Here is a 26,291-nt window from a genome sequence, read left to right on the forward strand (position 1 = left end):
AATTCGTTAAATGTTCAAGAGCAGCTGTTGTTAAAGTGTTTAAAGACTGGACTGTCAGCCGAAAATCTGGGTCTGAACGTGCGAATTGTGGCCGTCAGCGACTAGTCAATGTTAGGGCAGAACGGAGAGTGGCAAGACTGGTACAAGACAACAGAAGGGCAACAGTGCAATGTCAGATTCCTCGCATCACCTTCAACATCTTTTGGAGTCAGGAGGCGGCCCAACGAAGTCATCTCGTGGCCCAACGAAGTACTGATGGTGTGGTCATAATAATCTGGCCACTCGGTGTGTATATGTATATATATAATGTGTGTGTATAAGAAAATTTGACTACCGTATATACTCGAGTATAAGCCGTCCCGAATATAAGCCGAGGTACCTAATTTTACCACAAAAAACTGGGAAAAAGTATTGACTCGAATATAAGCCGAGGGTGGGAAATGAGGCAATGTATAGTGCTTTTCTGTCCTGCTCTTGCAGTGTAAAAGTCTCTGTGCTCAGGGCTCAGTGCCAGAGCAGCCTGATGATTCATAACTGATCTGTAAGATGCTGTGCTGGGCCGGATCCTAGTGAATGGGCGCCAGTAGAGATGCGTAATATTTTAATTTTGTGCTGTCAAAATAAAAATGATTACATAAGGGTGAGTACATGCACTTTATTAACATATTCTAATTTTGTTCACATTTCTGCTCGGTGCTGAAAACATTTACTAATGGGGCCATCTGTTTCTGAAATGGCTTTCTGGAACACCGTTAAATGGATTAGCAGCATTAGATTTAGACATTCATTCCCTCCACTTATGTTTTTATATGCTTTGGATGGTTCACCCGGCCACAGAATCTTGATCTGCATTGGTGCCAAGACTGGCAGAAATTGGAAGGGGCACTTCTGCCAAACAGGAGAAAAAAAGGCGCTGAGGCATTGCGTGGGTGTGGTCCTAAAGGGCGGGGCTTATTGTGTCATGACTTCACCTGTTTAATTTTCTATATGCTTAAAAAGCAGGTTAAGGGTGAGCTACTTTTAAAGTGTATTTACAGCCTAAAATTTGGGTGCGCCCCCATCATCACAGGAATGTGCATGGAACAAGTGCTTTTCTTGTCCCCTAATCTGCACACGTTTAGTGCACTCCCCTCTGTCGCAGCCACACTGAGCTCAGGAGGCACAAGCGTGGAACGAGCGCTCCCTCATCTGCACATGCTCAGTGCACTGAATGCGCATGCTCAGGGAGAAACGAGCGCTTTCCCTTGTCCACAAATCTGCATATGCACAGTGTATGCTCGGGAGGATTGGGTGTGCTCAGGGAGGAACAGAATAATTAGTAAGGGGGTTATTCACTAAAGAACCAAAAGGACATAACTAGCTTCGGCTAATCCTTCGGCTCACTTCGGCCGCCAGGGCTGATGTACGGACTCTTCACAATGGCAGAAAAAGCAGCCAAACAGCTCAGCCGAGCCGAACGCATATCCTTCAGCTCGGCTGAGCCAAAGTCACATCCAAAGCCGAAGCAGACTGTTCTCCCTGCAAATGTAAACAAATAAAAAAAAATGGTGTGCAGTCCCCCTCTCAATCCATACTAGACCCTTTAGGTCTGGTAGGAAAGTTAGAAGGGACCTCCCAAATTGAAAAAAAAAAGAGTGTGTGGGTTTCCCCCCAAAAGTCATACCAGGCCCTTTAAGTCTGGTAGGCGGCATTGGGAGGGTGCCTTTCCAGGCTGCCCCCTGGGTTCCAGGGTTCCCCCTGGAAAAACACCTTTGTCCCTGTGCTGATGAGGAAAAGATCCTTTTCCGCCACAACCCTGACCCGGTCATTGTGGGGGTCTGCGGGCAGGCGAGTTTATTTGCATCAGGGTACCTCCTTTATTAAAGGGGGCAGCCAGATGCTGCCCCCCCCCAGTGAAGGATTAAGGGGTACTCCTACTCATTCACTAAAAGGTTAAGGTAAAAAGTAAATAAAGAGCCCACACTTTAAAAAAAAAAATCCCCAGAATTGATCCACCGACTTAATCCATGGGCCAATCACGATGTCCAGCGTTGCCCACGACGATGCCAACTCATAGAAATTTTAAAAAAACCTGATGCCCGACGAACTGCCACCGCAGAATGAAAGTCTGACAGATGCGGGTTCAACGCAGAGCTAGCGGTGAAATCACAGCTGGCTACGCCTATTTGTTGACATTGTGCAGCAGCTGTTAAACGGGTCCCTGACCGAATGAATGCAATGGGCGGAGTATGCTGTGACGTCACAGCCATCCCTGCTCATTTGTTGTCATTTAATGACAGCCCACAGGACTAAACATGTAAGGTGCTGACATTCGCTTCAGGTATTTCGTGATTCGGATCCGAAATTCAATTTGGTTCGGGTTTTGGATTCGGAAGAAATCCGAATTGTCGTTAGTTTCGGATGAGTTTCCGAATATTCGTTGCGAATACCACAGAAAACCATATACAGATATTAATACTAAGGCCCCATTCACATTGAGCAAATCGCGCATTTGTCACGCGATTTGCATTTTGCGCGATATCGCGCAAATGCTTGCATTGAGCAAGCTAAAATCGCAGCAAAATCCGCTCCAAAAAGGGTCCTGCTGTAGGGACGCACGACCCGCGACAGCGACGGACCAGGCCCCATTGCCATGCATTGGAGATAGATATCGCGCGGTAAATAGCCACGATATCGCGGGAATTACCGTGCGATAAATCGCTCAGTGTCAATGGGGCCTAATGCGGAATCACTGGGATCCAAATTTCCAGATTACCATTCGGGTTTGGGAGCCACATACATATATTATTATAGCTGAGGCTCCCAGACACAAATGGCGGGAGCTCCCGCATGAAATTCATTATATGTATATACTGTATATGGCTCTCATGTTGCCGTAACGAAAATTCGTGATCAGACCCATTCGGATGCATTAAACCAAAAAACACATCTGATTGGCCTGAAAAGTCACATGTCCGATCCAGTTTAGTTTTTGAACGAAATTCAGACTGGATCCGAAATTCGGAAACGGAAATTCAGATTTGGACACATTCGGATGCATTGGGATTTGGAAATTCGGATGTGTCTGAATTTCCGAATTTTGATTCGGAACTACACGAATCGCACATGTCTACTGAGGACCTTTTTATAATGCAGCACAGGAGGGGGAATCATTTGAGTTTGTGCAGAAATATCCAAGTCCCAGAACTTCTACATAGATTTTCCAACTGTGTTGGCTGCTTGGATGGAGTTGCCCTTTAAATATCCGGCTGCTTGGGAATTTTAATATGCAGACACCTTTTTAAAATTAAAAGGGCCGGCTGCATGTTTGCTCGCGGTTGTTTGTTTGCTTCAAGGCTTAGAGAGCAATGTTTTTCCTTGCGAGCGATATGATCGGCGACGCCGCAGCTCTGACACCAGGGCCGGCGTTCTGTTTGCTCTGGCTGTCCAGGGACTGACTCTTCAAATCCTGCCGATAAGATGTAATTACGGTGATTCGTCCTTTACAGGAAAGTCAAACAAAGCCATATATTGGCACTTGTATCATGAAGTGCGCAGCGCCACGGCAGCAGTCATCTAGAGGTTTTCCCAACGATCGGCGCTCAGGACGGAGAAGAGCCTCAGTCACAGGTTGTACTAAACACTCATTTCACCGCTCAATAGCTATTCTGCGGCGGGATCTCTGCTCGGATTATCGATTTACAGTAACATGAAACATTTGTTCCACAAAACAGCCTTTCAGAGGCCTTCTCACTTCTTGAAGAAATGCGTCTTTGTGCCAACTGTCGGACCGAGACGTATTTTATTCCATTTTCTCTACCAATGTGTCTGATCCGAGCACATGGAAGACCCCCGGGGAGGAGGGATTTTGACACAAATCAGATTCTTTATCAAAAATGCACCTTATTTGATGGTTTATCCCGTGTGGCTCGGGGTTAACAAAGCGGTAACCCCGAGCCACACTCGGGAATACAGCGTAGGTCTTACTTTTGTCCGCGATCCCCGATGTGTCCTCCGGCCGCTGCCGTCTTCCGGGTTCTGTCCCTTGTTGTCCGTGTTGCAGGGGGTGGCGGAACCGGCGGGAAGTTTGACAGTTAAAAAAAAAAAGAGAGAAAATAAAGGAAAAAAAAAAATCATATCGCCAGGGAGGTATAAAAACGAGCAGAAAAAACACGCCTATAGTACGCCCAGGTGTGAACCCAGCCTAAGGGAGGACGCGGCCGTACTAGGGTTGCCACATGTCCAGGATTCACCCGGACAGTCCAGGTTTTGAATGCTGTGTCCGGGTTTCATGGCAGCAGAAAACCGCACACAAATGTCAGGCAGACAGGGGGAACCAAAATTAAGATAGGGGCTACTGGCCCCCCACTGAAAACAGTCTCAACTGTGATATTTACATGAATAAGCTACGACTCATTCGCCCCAAAAAATGTCTGTGCATTGCTAGAGTGTTGGGGTTTCGCTTGAAGAAAAGGTGGCAACCCTAGGCCGTACGCTCAACCGAGATGCACATCCGTGCGGGTTTCTGTACTAGGACGCAGACAGGATGGATCACGGACACCCATAGGGAAGAACAGGCTGCTGCGTACAATCACACGCAGCACCTGTCCTTCCCAGGAGCGGCCCGATACGGCCGTGCACGACGCACGGATCTGTACGGGCCGACTTTTAGCTGTGTGAATGAGGCCTTATGGCTCCGAAGTATGTGACTGCTTTGTGACCATAACTGCTTGCCTTTGCTTTAGCAGCTCTGGAGTAAACACAGGTACACTTTAAAAACTAAACTCCAGGCAGATGTAAAAGACACATATTAATGCAGCTCTGTAATAATAACAACACATCGTTACATTTATTTTTTAATTCAGGCAGTGTAAGTACCTGAATATGACCTGATATCAGCCTCTTTGCAGTCTCTATACAGCAGAGCTGGAGTGTGAGAGGAAGATGCAGAACAAGTAGCTAATCATGTCGTGCTGACAAGAAGCATGCTAATAGGAAGAGAAAGCAGAGTGACAGAGAGATGAGCTCATCACTGTCCAATTACAGGCTGGGATGGGTCCAGGGCTCAGAAGAAGTGGGTTGAATGATGCTGGCCACCAGACCGAGGACATCTAGTGGCAGAACAAAGTACTGCGGGAAGATTTCTAGAGTGAAGATGAATTTTGCAGCAAAGACTGGTTTTGTTATTTTTATCTTTTGATGGGCTAATCATTGTTATTTTCTGCTACCTGGTTCTGCTTTAAGAATTGTTTACTTTTTCCCCATAGAATAGAGAATTACTCTTTCACTGTCTATTTGCATAAATAAAACGGCGGCTTCGGCATAATTTGCATGACAAGCGTTACAAACGCAGGCAGATCTCTGATCTTGTATGACCCCGCCCGTCTTGTCTTTGTTTTGTCCCTACGCAGGCGATTCATACGCTTCCATCGTGACCCCGGGGACAGCATTGTCGCTGTCACCCACTAGGGATTATGCCTGGAGACACCACTTCCTGTTATCTGCCATTGCTTTTCAGAACGTTGGTTAAAAGAAATGTTAGAACAGCAAAGGAACACTGCTCTGTATTCATTCATTAATCATTAATGTGTTTTTTAAATGCAACAAGTATCTGAATTTGACTTTTTATCCGCTTTTTTGCAATCACCTTTACAGGCAGGAATGGGAGCCAGTAACATGTGCTGCGTGCAAATGCGCTGACAAGGAACATGCTGATAGAGGGGGACATCAGAGTGAGCAGAGGTTAGCTCATCACTCTCCTAGTCAGTAGGCTGGGGGTGGAGAGGGTACATGACTGGGTTCCCTATGCTGTCTGTGAGCAGTGGCGTAACAATCACCATAGCGACCCAGTTGGCCGCTATGGGGCACAGGGGGGCCAGGCCAGGACATCCCCTGATGCCGTGCGGGCCGCCTGGGTCGCTATGGCATTTCAGGCTGCTGGCTGTCACTGGTGGCTGTGAGGAGAAACACGCAGCCATTCACATGTACCTCCTCACAGCAACACCCGAGACCCTGCAGAGCCCTCCATAGAGAGTCTGTGGTGGGCTCTGCTGGGTCACCCTCAGGTGGGCAGTTTGGGTTATCAGGTGGACTTATCTAGAAATCACGGGGCCCCATACAAGATTTTGCTATGGGGCCCTGTGATTCCTAGTTACGCCCCTGTCTGTGAGCGTAACAACTCAAGGGGTGTCATCTGCCTGTGCTGTGTGATGGGGTTCTGTAAATCCCAAGACTGGGCAGACAGAATAAAAATCCTTTTGGCAGGTAAAACGGCTCCCTTATATGTACTTCATCTGGGTGTCTAGTATCTAATTGCACAGCTGCCTTAGCGTGAACCTGTGCTTAGCCCATACAGGGCTTCCTGATAGCACTTCGACCAGGGATGCACAGTTACCGATACTAGTATGGGTGCCGATATCGAGTACTTGGGCGAGTACTCGCCCAAATGCTTCGATGCCTTCCCCGATACCAAAACTTCCTAGCAGCAGGTAATGACCCGCTCGCCCGGGTTCCTGATTGCCCGGGTAGCCGGCTTCCCAGCCAATCAGCATTGAGCCGGCCAAGCCGGCTCCATGCTCCTGGAAGTACCGGTATTTGGTATCGGCGGGCACCAAAAGATAAATATTGGTACTCGATACTGGAAAAAACGGTATAGGTGCATCCCTAACTATGGCTCAGAGGTACAACTAGAAACCTCAGGGTCCCGGTGCAAAAAACAGTGTAGCCCCACCCCATCAAAAAATGTCGGCACCTCAGAGGTTACTGAAGTAGTGCATGTGTGTAGTCCCAGGAGGCAAATGTTGGCGATTACCAGAGCCAGGCCCTCTTCTTCGTTTCCGTGCTCCCCCCAGTGGCACAACGTCAGGGCCCAGTGCTACGACTGGTTGGGTGCTTTATATTAGGCAGACTCCCTCACCTTCATTGAGCACACTGGCATGTTCTATTACATTATCTGCAGGAAATGATCAAATAAGGATCGGTACTCAAATTTATATATATATATATCTCGCCAGTGCTGCAAGTGCAAATCACTGAGCCACTGTGCTGTCCCTATTAGAAGCCAGGGACTGTCTACCATGCTCAAGCTGCAACTTATATACCGCCTTTGGTGGAACTGCTCCTTTAAATGGACAAAAGGACAAAACCAATATATATATTGGTTTTGTCCATTTAAAGGAGCAGTTCACCCAAAGGCGGTATATAAGTTGCAGCTTGAGCATGGTAGACTTCAGTTTGAGTCCTGGGCACGACACCGTCTGCATGTCCTCCCTGTGCTTGTGTGGATTTCCTCTTGTTTTTATCCCACACTCCAGTGACATGGTGGTAGATGAATTGGTGGCCCTAGTATTTATGGTGGTAGATGAATTGGTGGCCCTAGTATTTGTGTCTATCTGTGCAAGGACTGATATAAATGTAAACCGCAACTTGTTGGCGCTGTATAAATGCCTGTAATAAATGAGTAAATATCGAAGATCCTCCAGCAGAGAGATCGCCCTACCACATGGGTGGGCAAACTCAGGCCCTCCAGCTGTGGTGAAACTACAAATCCCCTCATGCATCTGTCTCTGGGAGTCATGCCCGTGGCTGTGAGAATCTTGCATTGCCTCATGATTTGTAGTTCCACAACAGCTGGAGGGTTGGAGTTTGCCCACACCTGTCCTATCATAATTCCGGTCCACTTTGCACTTTTTGGTCATGTTCACAGAGAGTCCTGTACCCTCTGCGATAAGACGTACGTGTGTTTATTGAACAAGAAAAGTCACTCTATTGCCCCATCCAACTGTAGATGGAGTCATCTCCCCGGCTCCATCGACAAAGTCAAATTAATTATCCGCTTTCATGAAGCAAAGTGGTACCGGCTGTTGGAAATACAACAGCTTATGCTGATGTAATATTGTCTTTTGGGCACTAGATGGTGCTGTGGTGCAGGCCTGGTTTTCTATATGCATGTTTGTGTATGATCTATACTGTATGTTTGATGCTGTATTCCTGTATATTCTGCTAAGCAAGTAAAACTTAATTCAGCATTCCTCAAGATCTCAGTGCTTCATCTAAATACATAACCAACACCGGCAGGGTCAAATTTTGACCAATTTAGCAGAAAATGGCAGAAATGCAATCCCTTTTGTAGCCAGCTTTGTATTTTCTAAATTTTAAAATGAAAGGTGGGCGGGGGGCTCTCATGATGGGCACAGTGGGTATGGAGAGCTGGGATCTCGCCAACAGATTTCTCAACAGATATAAACAAACTTTGACCGTTATGGAGATTCACCCCCTCTAATTGTCCTGGTGACCTTGAAAGAAAATCCCAAATTGTGGGTTGTCAGAACATAAAGAGATGGGGATCTTCCACTAGGGACACTAGTTGTGGTGGCCCGTTGACCACCATGAATTTCTCTTACTTTAGAGGGATTTCGTCTCACTCTTCCAATGGGGACACTAGTTCTGGTAACCCTGCTGACGACCAGGGATTTCCCTCACCTTGGAGGGATTTCCTTACTTTCAGTTGTGCCCATCAGACAGGAAGTTGAGGGAAATTCCCCCAATGCGATACAGATGTCAAAAAAGCTGACCAGGGTTATAACTAGCAATGCACCGATATATCGGCCGCCAAAACATGTTGGGGCGAAAATGGCACCTTGAGCTAAATGCCGAAAGTGCCATTTTTCTGCCTATACAGCCGCACATCCCTGCTTTCTTTACTCCCCGCTGGGCGCTGCTCTGTGTCCTAGCGGGGAGGTGAGAAAGTGTCACAGGCGGCCGAGCGCTGCGGCAGGAGAGCGCTGCGAGTGGCCGGCGTCTCTCCTGCCGAAGAGCGGGTACAAGCAGTCAGTGATCGCTGAGTGTTTGCAGATAATTGAGGACATGGTATGTTTACTATATCCACAATTAAGAATGAATGGGAAGTGATCTACATCACCTCCTGTTCATTCGTGATTGTGGTTATAGTAAACACACTCTGTTCTCATGTTATGAATGATCAGGAACACTCAGTATAGAGGATTCCTGTTTATTTATAATGGGCTGCAGAAAAAGAGATTGAGGACTCTGCGTCCCCTATCTCTATCTATTTTAAAAGGGAAATATCAGGGGTCTGTTTAGACCCCCGATATTTCCCCAAAGTCCCTAAAAGTAAAACATCAAAATATTTAATAAAAATAAATATGAAAAGAAAATGAAAAAATTATTAACATTTTCGGTTTCGGCCTGACAATTTTTTTATTTTGGTTTAGTTTCGGTTTTGAAATTTCCATGTAGGTGCACCTCTAGTTATAACCTTCCCTTACTCTTTTTCCAAACCTAAAAGTTAACTAGTTCTGGCTTCAGTTCTACTTGAACTCCTTTTTCATTTATAAAAAAAACCCCTGAAAACTCTTTCTTGGGAGGACTAACCCTTTAAATATATTTGACTGAAGGTGGAATTCATTCAGAATAGTTCAGCGTGGTACTTGAAGGTCTGCAGAGGAGTCGCGCACTAGTATGTAGAGTTTGTATTGGTGTTTTCATGTTTGGGTTACTACAGGTGGATAAAAGCATCTTATGTTTCAGTGGAAAGGGATTGATTACTCGAGCCATTGTCGAGTCCTCAATCCCTGAAAGGGGCATGTTCACATGGAGCCCTGTACCCTCTGGGATAAGACGTACGTGTGTTTATTGTTCACTCGCTTTGTGGTAATCATCCTGCTCTTTACTCCTCTTCCCCCTCACAGATATGTGTCACGAAGATGTCTACACGCAACTGCCAGGGAATGGACTCGGTGATCAAACATTTGGACACCATCCCTGAGGACAAGAAAGTGCGTGTTCAGAGGACTCAGAGCAGCTTCGACCCCTTCGAAAAAGCAGCAAACCAGGTGAAGAGGGTGCACTCAGAAAACAATGCATGCATTAACTTTAGGAGCGCGTCCGTGGGGAAGGAGTCTCCCAAGGTCAGACGACATTCAAGCCCCAGCTCGGTAAGAACGGTGCACAGGGTTGGGAGTCTGGTGGGATCAGGATTGCCGTCGTAGACATCGCCAGGTGTTTGTGAAATTACTTTTACAGAGAGAGCAATGTGACAGAACCTGCAACATATGTTTGACATGCTTCCTGTACATGCAGTATAAGGGTGGCCATAGATGGGTTGAGGGTCCTGCACTAATGAGATCATTAGGTAATTGCTGGTTGGTAGTACTGTACCTGCACTGCCAGAACCACTGCAGTACCTGCACTGCCAGAACTACTGCCTCATACCACTGTACCTGCACTGCCAGAACTACTGTACCATACCGCAGTACCTGCTCTGCCAGAATTAGTGCCTCATACCACTGTACCTGCACTGCCAGAACTACTATACCATACCACAATACCTGCACTGCCATAGCTACTGTGCCGTACCGCATTACCTGCGCTGCCAGAACTACTGTACCATACCGCAATACCTGCACTGCCATAGCTACTGTGCCGTACCGCAATACCTGCACTGCCATAACTACTGTACCGTACCGCATTACCTGTGCTGCCAGAACTACTGTACCGTACCGCATTACCTGCGCTGCCATAACTACTGTACCGTACCGCATTACCTGCGCTGCCAGAACTACTGTACCATACCGTAGTACCTGCTCTGCCAGAATTAGTGCGCCATACTGCAGTACCTGCAATGCCAGAACTACTGTACCATACCACAATACCTGCAATGCCAGAACTACTATACCATACTGCGTACCTGCACTGCTGACCCAATACCGCAATACCTGCACTGCCAGAACTACTGCACCATAACGCAGTACCAGTGCTGTCTTAAATGTTGATTGGACCCAGGGCAAACATTTTCTTGGACCCCCCCCCATAAACATATGCCCATATGGCAGGAACAGTGCAGCATGTGTATATTTTGCAGGCACAAGGGGCAGCTTCTTTGGGCCCCACAACAATGACTGGGCACAGGGCAACTGCCTGTTTTGACCCACGTTAAAGACGGCCCTGCGCAATACCTGCACCGACAGAACTACTGCACCATACCGCACTGCCATCACTAGAACATAAGTGAAGGAAAGATACTGGGGGGAATTTACTGGAGCAGATTTGCACTGCAGCCAATCAGCTTCTCTGTCACATTTTCAAATCTCAACTGAGCAAACTAAAGAGAGATGCTGATTGGTTGCCGTAGGCAACTGCTCCAGTTTCTGTCTGATCCAGTTTTGATAAATTCCCCCCATTATATTTGCTTTTTCTAGTTAAATGCTTGGATACATTTCTTTCAAACTTTCCTACTTTTTCTGTTTTGTCCTTTTTTATGTATTTTCTTTTCTCTGATCTTTTACCTTCTATAATAGGTCCTGCTGCAAGGAATATCATTTGTAAAGAAGGTAGTCATTAACTGTACTCCTACAAATCAATGCTTCTACAGAAGTAAAAGCTTTGATTTGCAAAAGGGACGCAATGGTTGTTATCTCCAACAGTCCCATGGAACATGTTCCCAATCTGACCGTCTCCAACAGCATGTCCCCAGTCTCCAACCACTCCTCCATGTCTGCAGTCATGGTCCATTTGCTGTAATATGTCCACAATCTCTGACCATCTCCTTTAGCATGTCCACTGTTTTTGCCCATCTACTGAAGCATGTCCACAATCTCTGACCATTTACTTTAGCATGTCCACAGTCTCTGACCTTCTCCTTTAGTATGTCCACAGTCTCTGACCTTCTCCTTTAGCAGACATCCCAACTCTCCCGGACGCTCCGGGAGTCTCCCACTATTAGCGGCTCCCGGCCGCCCGGGTGAAAAACACTTACTCCCGGAGAGGTTTACTCTGCTCGATTGAGCAGAGTAAACCTTTCCCTGCTTTGTTTTTTTTCTGACATCGGGGCCGCCGTCAGTTAGAAAAAAAAAAAAAAAAAAAAACCCAGCATAGGAATGCATAGCTAGATTCCTATTTCAAATTGCAATATCCAATAGCAAACTAGCTATTGCACCCGCCCACTGCTGCTGTCAATCAGCAGAGGGGGACCTGAAGTTCTCCATCACCTGAAATTGCTTTCAGGTTGGGATCCCTGCTTTAGTATGTGCACAGTCTCTGACCATCTCCTGTGGCATGTTCACAGTCTCTGACCAGCTGCTTAGTACGTCCACAGTCTCCGACCATCTCCTTTAGCATGCTCGCATTGCGGGAACTGGCCTTGGGGCGGCAGGCAGTGTAAATCCGGTCCTGCACATAGGAGGTGCATGGTTTTCAATAGGCTGGCTGACTCATAGACATGCATTGTGAGAGAGAGCAGAATAGCACAGAAAGCAGAGCCTGAGTGTGTATTGAGTAATATGGCTTGCCCCGTTGGCCATATATAAATTACACATAGGAACAAGGTTTCTGTTATAAATATTACTACACATTGATGACCTTGAACTGGATTGGATTGGACCTTGGTCTTTATTCAACCTTACATACTATGTTATTTACATCAAATTGATCTTCTTTACAATTAAAAAATGTATCAAAGATTATACATTCCCTTGAAAATGTGTGTCTGCCTGTTAGACTGGTGTCACTGCAAGTATCCCCACTGGAGGATCTACCCCCTGTTCCCACGAGAAGTTAACATTTGGGATTTTCTCTCACTTTTGGACCCGGTGTCAATGGTTTCTACAACAAATTGAGAGGGCCAATCTCTCCAGCAGGGGCACAGACAATTATAAAACCTGACAGGATTGCAAACCCTACCTGACTATTCAAAACTCAAAATAAAAGTTTCAGCTTCAGATACACTTTGCAGATTTGAGTATTTGTCCCTGGGATGTAAAGCCTATGCTGCTGCTGATCTCTGTTTTACTAAACTCTCATGTTTGAGCTTCTTCTAAAAATGAACCTTTACAAAGTCCATAAAGCTTTTTTTGGGTTCTGAAGTGATAGAACAGAAGATTGTGCACAGACCCTTTCAGGTAACCTCAAACAGTGATTATGGAACAGAGTTCATAGCACAGCGGGGGATGGAATCTCATGAAGCTCAATTTTCTATATTCAATGCCACTTTGGCAAAACGTGTGCAATTTAAGGACAATTTTCGCACAATGCACAATCAAACTAGACCCTCATTTGGGAAAATGTAAAAAGAATGTCAAATGAAAATCCATGATTTAATTGTACAATTTTTACATTTAAATTGCTTCCCATGAAGGGATGGGTGAAGACTATGGGATGCAACTGTTTTTTGTAAAAGGCAATGAGAGTGGTATAAATTGGGCATTTTTCACATCACTGTAGATGGAGCCAATATTATACCAATTCAAACCCATATTCTGTAATTTTTTTGGACCTACAGTATGTCCTAGGCTGCATTCATAGGAGCAGCTGAAGAATGGAGGGTCTAGATCATGTATAATATAAATCATATTTTGGATATTCATTTAACCACTTGAAGACCAGGTGTTTACACCCCCTTCCTGGCCAGGCCATTTTTCAGTATTCAGCGCTGCGGTACTTTGACTGACATTTATTCCGTCATGCAACGCTGTACTGAAATGAATTTTATACCATTTTTGGGGACAGATAGAGCTTTCTTTTGGTGGTATTTAATCATCACTGCAAGTTTTTTATTTTTTCGCTATATTTAGGTAAAATTACTGAAAATTTTGGGGAAAAAAGTTTTTTTTACATTGTTAGGAAACAATTATTACCTAATTATTTTGGTAAAATATTAAAGACAGGGTCAAGTCGGGTAAATAGACACCAAACATGTCAAGCTTAAAAATTGAGTGCGCCTGCGAAATGGCAAAAAAACTACCATACCCAAAATTGACCATAGGCGACGCTTTAAAAGCTTTTACCGCTCATCAGTTTAGTGTTATCAGTGATTGATGGCCCTAAAATTTATTGCTCTCACTGCGACGTTCGCGGTGATATGTAACATGTGCGGCGTAATGGGCGCAATCGTCATTTTCGCAGGTATGCGCACCTGACGCATGTTTGCGTGTATGTAAGGGTGAGGACTTTAAAACATTTTTTTGTTTTTTTAAATTCTTTTTTATGTCTAACTTTTGTTTTTGGAAACTTACATTTTTTTTTTCCAGATACGGGGCTCTGCTATCAGATACGGGGCTAAGAAACCCCCTTATGTGATAGCAAAATAAGTGACAGGTCCTCTTTATGGAGACATTAGTGGTCTCCAAGACCCCTTAATGTCACCTAGGACCCCTGAAGAAGCTGATGAAGCACATATCTGCTTCATCAGCTTCTCTCCAGCGTCCGAAGCTGGAGAGTGACACGAGAATGCGGAAGTGATGTAATATACATCACTTCTGCATTCTGACACCGGAGAGGGGCCCAGAGGGAGCTCGTGTACCGATCTCCCTCTGATCCCCTGTCAGAGAGGCACTATGCTGGTCCCGGGCTCGCACCAGGTACAGCAGAGCCCGGGACCAGCGTGGCAACGGGAGGAGGGCCCGCGGAGGGGGGCACGGGCCGGCAGATTATACAAGCGATCCGCCGGCTCTATAGCCGGCGGATTGCTTGTATGTTAACGGGCATCGCTGCCTGTTTTTAAATGTTGCGTCTTTCCCACACGGGAAATATAAATCCACGGCCTGTTACATCCAAGAAGCTCCAGGCCGGCCGTGTAAGCACAACGGCCGGCCGAGAGGCAGTTAAAGAATATAAAATAATCTAAAAGTGTCAGCTAATACTTTTTAGTGTGCGCCTGTGGTTGGTGGTAAAGTGACTAAACTGCTACTCCGATCTAGTTCCAGGTAGCTTCTGCACTTTTTGGGGCACGCTGGGAATCTCAAAACCTAGGGTACTCTAGTATTTAAAGCTGAACTCCAGATATATAATTTTATAGATACTTACATTGGTCCAGCTTGGACTCCAGAGATAACATTGTTTGCATACATAGGCCCCTTTCTCACTGGCCGATCAGAAGAGGATCAACAGATCCTCTCCTGATCAGAGCGGATGTCACATCTTGCGATAGAGAAAAAAAACTGGAGGTGCCGGACCCCATGCAAGTCTATGGGGAACCTGATGTCTACGGACATGTGTCTATTTACATCAGATTACCTCCGGTCCATCGAAACGGATCAATGATCCGTCTGTTTTACCGGATCGAGTCGGAGCTAACCAGGTGTAAACGGACACTCGTCCGTTTAAACCTAGCTGCCCATAGACTTCCATAGAGCGTCCAATCGGGTCTGGCTGTAAAACTGACAGGCGGACCTGATCGGATGTGAAAGGGGCCTTACATGGGTCCAGCAGCTCCCTTCAAAGCAAATAGTTAATACTCACCTGTCCTGTTGCCCATGCCAAACTCCACTGTATCGAAATATGTCATTTTGCTGAAAGATCTTCTAGATTTGATACTTCTAGGTATGCCAAATGCATGGTCCCCAGCTGCACCCTATGGTTCCATCCACTGACCCCCTACCTCAGTACAGGATGCAGCAGTGACATAAGGGTCTGTGTATGGAACCACAGAGCACAGTGAGGGAACACTCCTGGAAGTGTAGAATCTAAAATATCTTTTAGCAAATTTTATATATCTTAATCAAACTTGTATATCAACTTTGTGGAGGTCTGCAAGGGACCAGTGGAGGTAGGCAAGTATTATCTCTGCTTGGCAGGGAGATGCAGTTCAGAGCTTTTGAAAATGGTAACAGGGTTGTCATAATACATCTGACCGGTTTGCTTTCAGTATTTTGTCACAATTTTGGGTTCACACTGGTTGTCTACATATGGGTTGTATATCCTAAAATACTAATGTCAAAGTTGCATTCAGGGACAATTGCTTGACAACCGCATTATGTTTCTTGCAGGGCTGTACAGCTTGCATATACAAGAGCCTGCAGACTTTTTTTTATGCACACTCTGATGGGGCTCAAACAACAGCCCTACTCTGGATCTCCAAGTGTATCTCCAGCCAAATCATCTGTCTAGTTTTTGGATAGAACCTCTGTCAGATTTTTATTGGTGTCTCTGTAACCACTGAGATTTATCCTGTTAGTCTTGGGTGGTGGGGGGGGCATTGTCAATGGGATTGAAAACAATGGAAAATCCAAAATACAACAGTTGTCACTGAAACAGGATATGAGTGGAAATCTTCCAATGGGCACACCTGCTCCAGTCTGTCTAAGAGGGAATATCTTTAGCTCTAGGGAAATCTCCCCAAAGGAACACAGCAGATAGAAAATCATGGTAGAGATTTAGAGATGTACATCAATAGGCGAGTCCATATAATAGTGATATTTCAGTTATATACTGTAAGGGGTTCTGTTGGCTGAGTCTGAGTGTGTGGGCTGTGAAAGGTGAAATAATGTCAAAGTCTAGCAGGGAGGTTTTGCAGAACAGAGGAGACAAGTCCACCTGTAAATGCTCACACTTATGTTGGGAAATAATTATAGGAGAGATCCAACATGAGTGCTGAAACCAAGCCGGTTTTATTGTACATCCTCCACTGCTGAGATTTTGCAGGGAAGCCGCATGATTTAGGATTTATAATATTGCAGTAATTGTGGCCACCGCATAAGGAGTAGATGAGCTCTGATATAATTGTTTCACAGGAAATGAAAAATATTTTAATAGGCATTGGGTGGAATCGGAGCCTTCAGGAAGCGGTTATTACATGATAGTCTATACCATCAGTCAAGGTGCCTCTTATCAGATGGATGTGGTCACATGTGTTCCCAGAACATGCTGCTATAATTAAAAGGGACTAGTCACTGGTTTGACCGGGCTTGCAGTCTCCGCTCTAATTCATCCCAAAGGTGTTCTATCGGATTGAGGTCAGGACTCTGTGTAGGCCAGTCAAGTTCCTCCAACCCAAACTCGCTCATCCATGTCTTTATGGACCTTCCTTTGTGCACTGGTGCGCAGTCATGTTGGAACAGGAAGGGGCCATCCCCAAACTCCTCCCACAAAGTTGGGAGCATGAAATTTGTCCAAAATGTCTTGGTATGCTGATGCCTTAAGAGTTCCCTTCACTGAAACTAAGGGGCCAAGCCCAACCCCTGAAAAACAACCCCACACCATAATCCCCCCTCCACCATACTTTACACTTGGCACAATGCAGTCAGGCAAGTACCGTTCTCCTGGCAACCGCCAAACCCAGACACGCCCATCGGATTGCCAGACAGAGAAGCATGATTCGTCACTCCAGAGAACACGGCTCCACTTCTCTAGAGTCCAGTGGCTGCTGCTTTACACCACTGCATCCGACGCTTTGCATTGCACTTGGTGATGTAAGGCTTGGATGCAGCTGCTCGTCCATGGAAACCCATTCCATGAAGCTCTCTACACACTGTTGTGCCAATCTGAAGGCCAAAGACGTTTTGGAGGTCTGTAGCTATTGACTGCAGGCAGTTGGCGACTTCTGCGCACTGTGCGCTTACAGCATGCGCTGACCCTGCTCTTTCTCCTCAACTCCCTACACTCCTCTCTGGGAGTTGCCGACCTTTAAACTCCTTAACCCTGTGGCTGCTCTTAAAGGGACCACAACCCAAACAGCGGTGATGCATATCTCCCATCCCATGGAAGGTGGTCGTGGCTGAGTGCAACCCAAAAGGCATCCGCTTATATTGAAAATGACCCTCTGGAGTGGAAAAAGCTGTCTTTTTCCCTGGCTTCCTTAGTCAAGGGTATCTGCCAGTACCCCTTGTAAGGTCCAGGGTGGTGATATTGTGGTATAGCATCGTGGCTGCTAAACCTTAAACCTTTGCATTGCACCTTAAATCAAACCTGTAACTTTTTTTAAAGGGTATCTATGTCAAAAAATAAAAATGTTGATTTTCCATAAGTTCTATCCCACGCCTAATAACCATATGCATCTAGAAGTTTGCAAACTTAATTATTGGCCATGCCCATAGGATGGACTTCCTCAATGCACTGACACATTTGTCACTGCTTGTTACCACAATGCAGTGGTGTGAACGGGCCCTCCGATATATAGTCTTAACTGCCCCAGCTAAATTCGACCTCAACTCCCGGGCACCAATGACCACTGGCCACAAAGGGATTCAAGCTTCAGACGGGAAAAAAATGTTTTGTTCAGTAAATGTGTTTCTGTAAAAGGAAAGTGTGAAAAGACCAGAGGCTTTCCAGATAAAGGTAACACTCGGCTCCCAAATGCTGTGAAATGTATTTCACCACAAGGACATTTTTTTTTATGATGTCTCCGGCTGTTCTGGGAAATGTCATGGAAATGAGAAGGTGATTTTTATCCGCCTTTTCATTGATCTCTGTACATACTGATGGTGCTCTGCAGAACGCCGGTAGGAAGTGTACCATCAGTGAACCTATTTGCAGACTGCGGTTGTCATTGTGGCCTTGTCTACTCGACTGGGTTGTAAATGTCAACATTAGGATGGTAAGAGGTCGTGTTTTACTGTTAGTGCTTTTAGCAAGGCTGAGGTTTTTTTTATGATTTATTTTTTTACATTTTTATTTTCTTTTTTGAAATAAATTTACTTTAAGTTATTAAATATTTTTAACAACATAAAAGGAGGAATAGGAAGGGGGAGAGTACAATCAAAGACAGATACAGCATACATTGCGTTAAGCAGCCCAATTGAGTAGGGATTACTTGTAAGTAAGGGGTGGTGGGTACACAAATATGAACTATACACATTAACCTGCATGAGGTTTCGTATATGCATACATTATGGCAAATTGTACTGGAATGTAACCTGATAAAGAGAAAAATGAATAAAGTAAATGAGTAATACCTTCATGCTTCATAGTGCTATTTCTATAAAAGGGAGAGGGTCTAGAACTTAAGGTAGATATTGTATTGGGGGGCACTGGGAGAGAAGGGCATAAGAGGAAGGAGTAGGTAGGGAGGAATGGAAAAATGGGGAGAGGATGGGAAAGAATAGGTGAGGGAGAAGGGAGCAATAGGGGGCAGGAGTTGAGGGTAGCCAGTTGGGTGGAGGGGGTAAGGGTTTCAGTTTCTTGCTGTAAGAATTTATTAGACAGAAAGGGCTTGATTAAACTCAGGCGAGCATGAGAACTCAATTTAGTAGAACCAGGTGATTTTAAGGAAGCAGTGAGATCTTCCATGGTTTCATACCAACCAATGGGGGGTTTGGTGATTTCCATAGTAGGGTATTACATGCTTTTGCTGTATTAATCAAGTGAACGAGTAGGGATTACCTATTTTTGGGGATTGAAATTCCATTCATAAAAAAGGCTACATTTTTCATTTGTCTATAAACTTAACGACCATTCAGGGCAAAGTAACAGGTTCACTTGAAAGAATTCCTAACCACTTGTGGACATTATCTGCACTTAATACACCTGAATCCAAACCATGTATTTTTTGTTTTGGGAGTGTGGCCTTTCTGTCAGCTTTGTTGCGTGTGCCCCTGCTAGGAAAATTCACCGTCATTGTTTGTTTTGCTGACCATTGTCACCAGGACTGGTAGTGGAGTAAGATTAAAAAAAGGTTTAAGCTGTTCCCAGAACAGGAAGAGAGGAGGTGTCTTCCAATGGGGACACTTGTTTCTGTGGCAACTGAAGGGAAGATTTTCCCTAGTTTAGGGAGATTTCCTGTTGGGTCTACAGGACAGAAAATGTTTTGCTTTTAGGACTTCCTACCCTCTTTAAGCCTTCATTAAGTGTGGTCTTTGGTAGGTTCTTGTGGGTTTTTTGGCACGTTTGTACATATGTAGTTATGTACTTCACACGTTTTAATTAATGGAAAGCTAGATACTAGGATGAGAATACAGTTGCTAGGCACAAAATTGTACATATAATGCACGTAATATGTGTTTTTTATGCGCTCCTATTGAAGTCTTTTGGGTACAAAAATACACACTCCTTCCCCCAAAAAAGATCCTTTCGTTTTTCGTAGCATTGACAGACATCCCATCTCTCAAATGTGTATGGGCCCAATAGAATAACATAATAATTTGAGTGTCTGGTGTTGGTGCCCTTCTGGATTCGCACACTGGTGAATGGGGGCTAACAAGGCAATGATTGGGCCTAGCTATTTGAGCTCGGCACCAGGGAGGTGGTCACAGACTCCCCCCCATGCCTGGAAGCACTGTGGTGTTTCCAAGGGCTCCAGAGGATAGAATGAGGGGGGTGCAATAAATCCATTCGATCTTTTGACATTCTGATTGAATCTGGAAAAGATTGATGCATGTGTAAAATTGAAGGTTATTTTTGACAATGCTTGAATATATAAAGAAGGTTTTGAGACCAAGACAATTTCCCATAATTTTCGGTGGCATATTGAGTTTTTTTTTTTTTTTTTTTTTTTTTAATTTTTTCCTTATTTTTTTTTTTTTTAAATCTTTCCATTTCTGATATGAAAATGATTTTCAACAGCATCAAATTACAATTTTTCCTTTTAAAAATCATTTGTGAGTTTAAATCGGCATTTCTCAACCTTTAACTCTTTCACTGGCGGAGCTGTTTTCTTTCCATTATTTACACATGTTAAAACATCAATCTAGAGTAATGGCCCTAGAATTATTGCTCTTTCTCTGGTGTGTATTGCAATATCCAACATGTTTGGTGCAATTTTTATCTTCATATGTAGGCACACCTGACGCCTGTGTTTACATGCATACGTGCACATACACGGGACGGGGGGCTTTACAATTTTTTCACATTTATTTTATTCAACTTTAATTTTTTTGATGCTTAATTTAATTGCTATCACATAGGTGGTGGTGGCAGTTCCTCTTTAAGGGGACATAAGAAGTCTATTAGATATAGTACAGGGATGTAGAGGTGATTTTTGCAGCTGCCCAACTTTTACATGAAAGCAGACAGTCGGCTAAGGGAGTGTAAACACATTGCTGCAGTAATTACATCTGGTGCTGCAAAATGGGTAAACCTCAGAAAAATCCTTGAAATAATATTCAGGTCTCAGGGAATACCTGCTAGAAATGATTTATACCTCATAGAACATGAGTATGAATATAATAAGTTATAGAAAGGTTTATATAAAATAATAATTTGGTGTACCTACTATATTTGACCCCCAGGGGGGATCATCTAACACTTCCTTGTGCTATACAACAAAATAAATCTTACATTTAAATGAATAAAAACAACAAAAAAGAAACCGTAAAAATTGTCCTGCCCTCTAACATTTAGTGTAACAATGAGTTCAGGTTAGGACTGAACCTGATCCAAATCTGAGTTCTTTCAAACCCGGAAAGAGCTTCTCCTGAACACGGACCATTTACCCAACATGGCTATGTGGCCATATAAGAAAAATGACATCAGCACAAGCATCCCGCCTCTGTTTACATGCAGCTGTGGATACAGAATGCTTGGCCCACAGTTGATTGGGTGGAAGTGCCCATGGCACTTCCTTCTTTGGAGGTGATCGGGTTTGGACTGGGTTTAGTCCGAAACTGAGCTAATCCATAATTAGTGGTCAGTGTATAAGCACCTCCCTACATTGGTGGTTAGTGAAAAATTGCACCATTGCATTGGTGGTCAGTGTAGCTGGGAGATCAATCGTCTGACTGCTCAAGGAACCAATAGAAAACCACAAGGGGAACCCTAGGATTTCATGATACCCTGGTTGAGAAAGGCTGCTTTAAAGGGTCAAACCTCACAAAACTGAGTGGTAGATACGGAAGGGTTAACTCTTTTTCTTCTTAGTTTTGGATAGAGAGCAAAAGTAGAACCCATATCTGTTTTTATTGCTGCCGGTGTTCTCACTGGAGTGATTCAACTGTGTTATTTCCTGGTGACCATTGTCTCCTCATGCAAAAGTGATGAGAAATCCAAAATTTGACAGCTGTCAATGTAACAGAAAGTAAGGGGGGAAGCTTACTTTGAAGAGTTTTCCTATGAATTGCTTGTGTGTTTGTTACTGAAAGTGATGGAAATTCTCCCCAATGGCATACAGATGGCAAAAAAAAGAAAACTGACAGGTTTTAAACATTTCCAACTTTATCCAAAACAAACGCACCTTATAGCCAAAAAGTTTATGGACACCTACAAGTATGTGGCCAAAAGGTAATTGACACCTACAAGTATATGGTCAAAAGAATGTAGACACCTCTCCACATGATCGAGTTCAGGTATCTAGTGAAGAGTATTGTTAATGATACAGTATAAAACACTTTTTTAGACAATTCTGCGATTTCCAACCTTGTGTCTTGATCTGGATCCGGCTCGGAGTCCAGTAGCTGAAACCGCAGGCAAAGTCGTAGTCAAACAGGCCGAGTTCGGTACACAAGCAGACGGTAGTAGTATAGGAGCAGGCAGAAGCATAGTCCGAGATCAAGCTGAGGACAGTAGCCAAGGTCAGGTATGAAGTGGAAGATGATGGTCGGTGAATCAGCAGTCAAAGGTCGGTACACGGGTAGCAGTATGAGAGGATTGTATCACAGGAGGAACAAAGAAGCAAGATATTGGGAGGAGCACAATAATCTGGCAAACAGGAAGTGCAGAAGCATGGCTTAAATAGGAAGTTCAAGGGAGGAGCAAGGAGTTCAGAGTTCAGCAGAAACTAGGTTTAACTGAGGGTTACACAGGAGATCAGGCAAGGTGCTATCCAAGGCTCTAAGGTGGCTCAGCAGGTAGAACCACTACCAGCTACAGCAGAGGTCCTGGGTTCATATCCGGTTCCTGACACCTTATGGTAACAGTTTGGAGATGGTCCTTTTATGTTCCACCATGACTGTCCCCTGTGGACAAACCCAGCTCCGTACAGACATGGTTTGATTTGATTTTGGACTTGGTGTTTTCTCTAAAGGAATTCAAGTGGCCTGTACAGAGCCCTGGCCTCAACTTTATTAAAACACAGTTGGGATGAATTGTAATGCTGATTGCTAGCCAGGTCTTCTCAACCACCATTAGTAGCTGACCTCACAAATGGCATTTTGGCTGAATGAGCACAAATATCTACCTGTACAATCTATAATCTTGTGGACAGCCTTCCCAAAAGAGTGGATACTGCTATCTCCACAACAGTAGAGGTGGTGGGGTGTGTGTGTGGGGGGTCTCTATATTTTTGGCCATGATCTAACAATCTCATATAGGTGTGATGGTCAGGTGTTCGCAAACTTTTGACCATGCAGTGTATCCAGTACAGAATGTCTTAACCCTTTTCTGCATATAATCTGTATGCGTATTGGCAGCTTTATCCTCAAATGAACCCAATCACCGATTCACCTCAAGTGTTTTTTCCTCCCTGCTTGACTGCCTCTATAAAACAAGCAATACCCAACATTATATTAATAGCATCATTCCACTTAATTAAGAATCCCCTCTCGAATACTATATAATCTGCGCCCATGCTTACCAAAATTAACAATAAAATGAGCTGCTGCAGAAAGTTCTTGTAGTGATAAAGTCTGACATTCTCAAGCTGCTTTCTGCCATAAAAAATGCATGGAGACACATAATCCCCACAGCTTGTGTACGAGGCGTCAGGTGATTGTCGGTTTAATCTTCCATTAAGACTCAGTTTTATTGTCTCGCTGGAGTTTCCTGAAAAAAGAAGCAGGTGTTGTTATGATGGCTGGCAAGAATGAATTGCACCCACAGGGATCAAGTCATATCATTTTATACCCAATTTTAATGCTGAGAAAATCTTTGTATACCCATACCATATAGAAGGCATTATATTGTGTTATATGTTTTGAGGATGATGCCTCTTTGTGTACTGTACATATAGTGAGAAAGAGCTGAGTTTGTATACCAAAACCTTTTCTTTTTATGGATACAGCAGGAAAGGATTTGAATCACTGTCAGATTTTTTTTATTGAGGGGAAATCTCTTTAGCTGGGAGCAAGTAGAGCAATAAAAACTCCTTTAGTAGAGTAGGGAAGTGTCATGGCTTCTGTCCGGTTCATATTGCTGTCTGTGTGTAGGAGAAATTTTACTGACGTTTGAGAGACAGTAATCACTGAGACAAGATGTGACAAGAAACTTACTAAAGTTTTATTTTTGATACTATGGAGTCGGCCCTGATGGGTTTCTTAGTGAGCTTGAATAAAATTCCTTGGTAGGTTGGTTGGTTCAGTGACTTGGATAACAATTTTCAGTACGTTGGTTGTGTTCAGTGACCAATTCCTTAGTATGTCGATTTGGTTGGGTTGCGGTTGAGGAGCTTTTGTCATTTAAAATGTTCCTAACCTACCCTGTGATCCCTGTGTGTTGACCAAACGCTTGTATGTTATAGCCGATCCCGGCTGTTTACATTGCCAGCGGGATTCTGCTTGTGCCTCGAGCAGAAAAAGAATCCCGTACATGTACGTCCACCCGCTGGGAAGAGGTTGCCTTTCGCTTGTGTATTTACAATGGGCGGACGGCAAGTGGTTAACACGGTCTCGCTGTTTTCTATGCAATCCCTCCCTTGTCTCTTTTTTTTTTTTTAATGTTTTTTTGCTTCTGATCTTTTATAATGGATTTTGCTGCCAGAAATATCAAATGTGTCACAAGTCATTTTTAAAGGGACTGTAGAGAGAACAAATGTGGGAGCATTGATTTGCAAAAAAAGGATAATAGCAGTGATCTCTAACAGTCTCATATAACCTGCAGTGTGGAATAAAACAAGGTGCATAGAAAGAGGCACTGTGGAATAGGGAACATACAGCATGGCATATAGAATAAGGCGATGTGGAATAAGGAATGTACAGCATGCATATAGAATAAGGCGATGTGGAATAAGGAATCTACAGCATGCATATAGAATAAGGCGATGTGGAATAAGGAATCTACAGCATGGTATATAGAATGAGGGGGTGTGGAATAGAGAACAAACAGCATAGTATATAGAATGAGGCAAAAAAGAAACCTTTAAAGACATTAGGGCATAAATAAGTTTCAAGAGAGCATTATTTTTAGTATGAAACTGAGATTGGGAACGTCACCTCAAAGTAGAAAAAAGGAAAACTCAAAATAAACATTAGCTAAAATAATACTATAGAAAGTTTTGTTTAATGAAAGAGAAGTAGATGCTTGCAACAGAATTCCAGCTAATGCGACAGTAAATATACCCATCCATGGCACTGTAATTACACTGAGTGGCCAGATTATTATGACCACCCCATCAGTACTTCCTTGGGCCACCTTTTGCCTTCAATACTGCGGCGATTCTTCTTGGCATTGACTCCACGAGATGTTGAAAGGTGATGCGAGGAATCTTACACCATGCCTGATGAATAGCACTGTCCAGTTCTGTGAGATTTGATGGTTGTGGAACCAGCTGCCTTATGGCTCTTTCAACTTCACCCCACAAATGCTGCAATTGGATTGAGATCTGGTGATTGTGGGGGGCCACCTAAAGCAAGGTAAAGTATCCATGTTCTTGAAACCACTCCTGCACAATACGAGCACCGTGGCATGGCGCATTGTCTTGTTGGAAGAAGCCATCGCCATTGGGATACGCCATCAACGTGTTAGGATCAACTTGATCAGCAACTATACTTTGGTCTGTTGTGCTATTCAGATGTTGTTCCACACGAATTAAACAGGCCCAAATCATGCCAGGAAAACATGCCCCAAACCATAACACTGCCCCCACCAGCTTGAAGGGTTGTACTCATGCATGTGGAGTGCATGCTTTCATGCTGTTTCCGCCAAATTCTCACTCTGGCATCTGCATTTCATAAAAATGTTCAAAATTCAGACATTTGGATGCATCTGTATTAACGAATGAATAATATAATGAATCCGAACGTATCAGAAATTCTCCGATACCGAAATTCCGATGCATCCAAGATTTTTCCCGAATGTCATTCTAAATGAATTTATGTTGTTAAACGTTAAAAAAAAAAAGCGTGGAGTCTCCTCCCCAATTCATACCAGGCCCTTTAGGTTTGTTAAGAATTTTAGGGGGGACCCCCACACCAAAAACAAAACACAGACCCTTGATCCAAGCAGCAGCATGGCAGAGCAGGAAAGGCTGGGGGACGAGCGCCCCCCTCCTGCACCATACCAGGCCACATGCCCTCAACATTGGAGGGTGCTTTGCCAGTGGGACCTCCTGGAAAAGCACCGTGTCCCCATGTCGAATAAGACAAGGACCTCTTCCCCCACAATCCTGGCTCGGTGGTAATGTTCGTTCGGAATTATCTAACGCATCCAAAATGAACAAAATTGTTGGATTCAGATACATCCAAATAACAAAACAAATTGACTTTCTCACCCGAATACCGAAATAACGAAAAATCTTAATCAAAACAAAGTGAATTTTTTGCCAATGCAGATGTCAATTTGCCACTGTGCCTATACCCCGTGGCAATGGCAGAAATTCTCATCAAAGTTAGCATTGTAGCAATAAAACACAATGATAATCTCAGTAACCATTTGCAGGGATCCCAACCTGAAAAAAGTGATTTCAGGGAGGTGCCCTTCTCGTTGCAGGGAAATGC

General features: G+C 44.2%; 1 protein-coding gene across 3 annotated transcripts in view; it reads left to right on the top strand.

Annotated features, from left to right (window-relative positions):
• CDK14 (cyclin dependent kinase 14) overlaps positions 1-26,291 on the top strand; it is a 387,005-nt gene that overhangs the window by 111,096 nt on the left and 249,618 nt on the right. For 2 of the 3 annotated variants that reach the window (XM_018554835.1, XM_018554837.1), the window contains one exon: positions 9,690-9,935. In XM_018554835.1, coding sequence (XP_018410337.1) covers positions 9,690-9,935 — 246 coding nt within the window. The remainder of the gene's footprint in view (positions 1-9,689; positions 9,936-26,291) is intronic. The other variant, XM_018554836.1, reaches the window with a different exon arrangement.

The sequence above is a fragment of the Nanorana parkeri genome, unplaced genomic scaffold (genome assembly GCF_000935625.1).
Source record: "Nanorana parkeri isolate BGI_ZX_2015 unplaced genomic scaffold, ASM93562v1 scaffold174, whole genome shotgun sequence".
Taxonomy (NCBI): Eukaryota; Metazoa; Chordata; class Amphibia; order Anura; family Dicroglossidae; genus Nanorana; species Nanorana parkeri.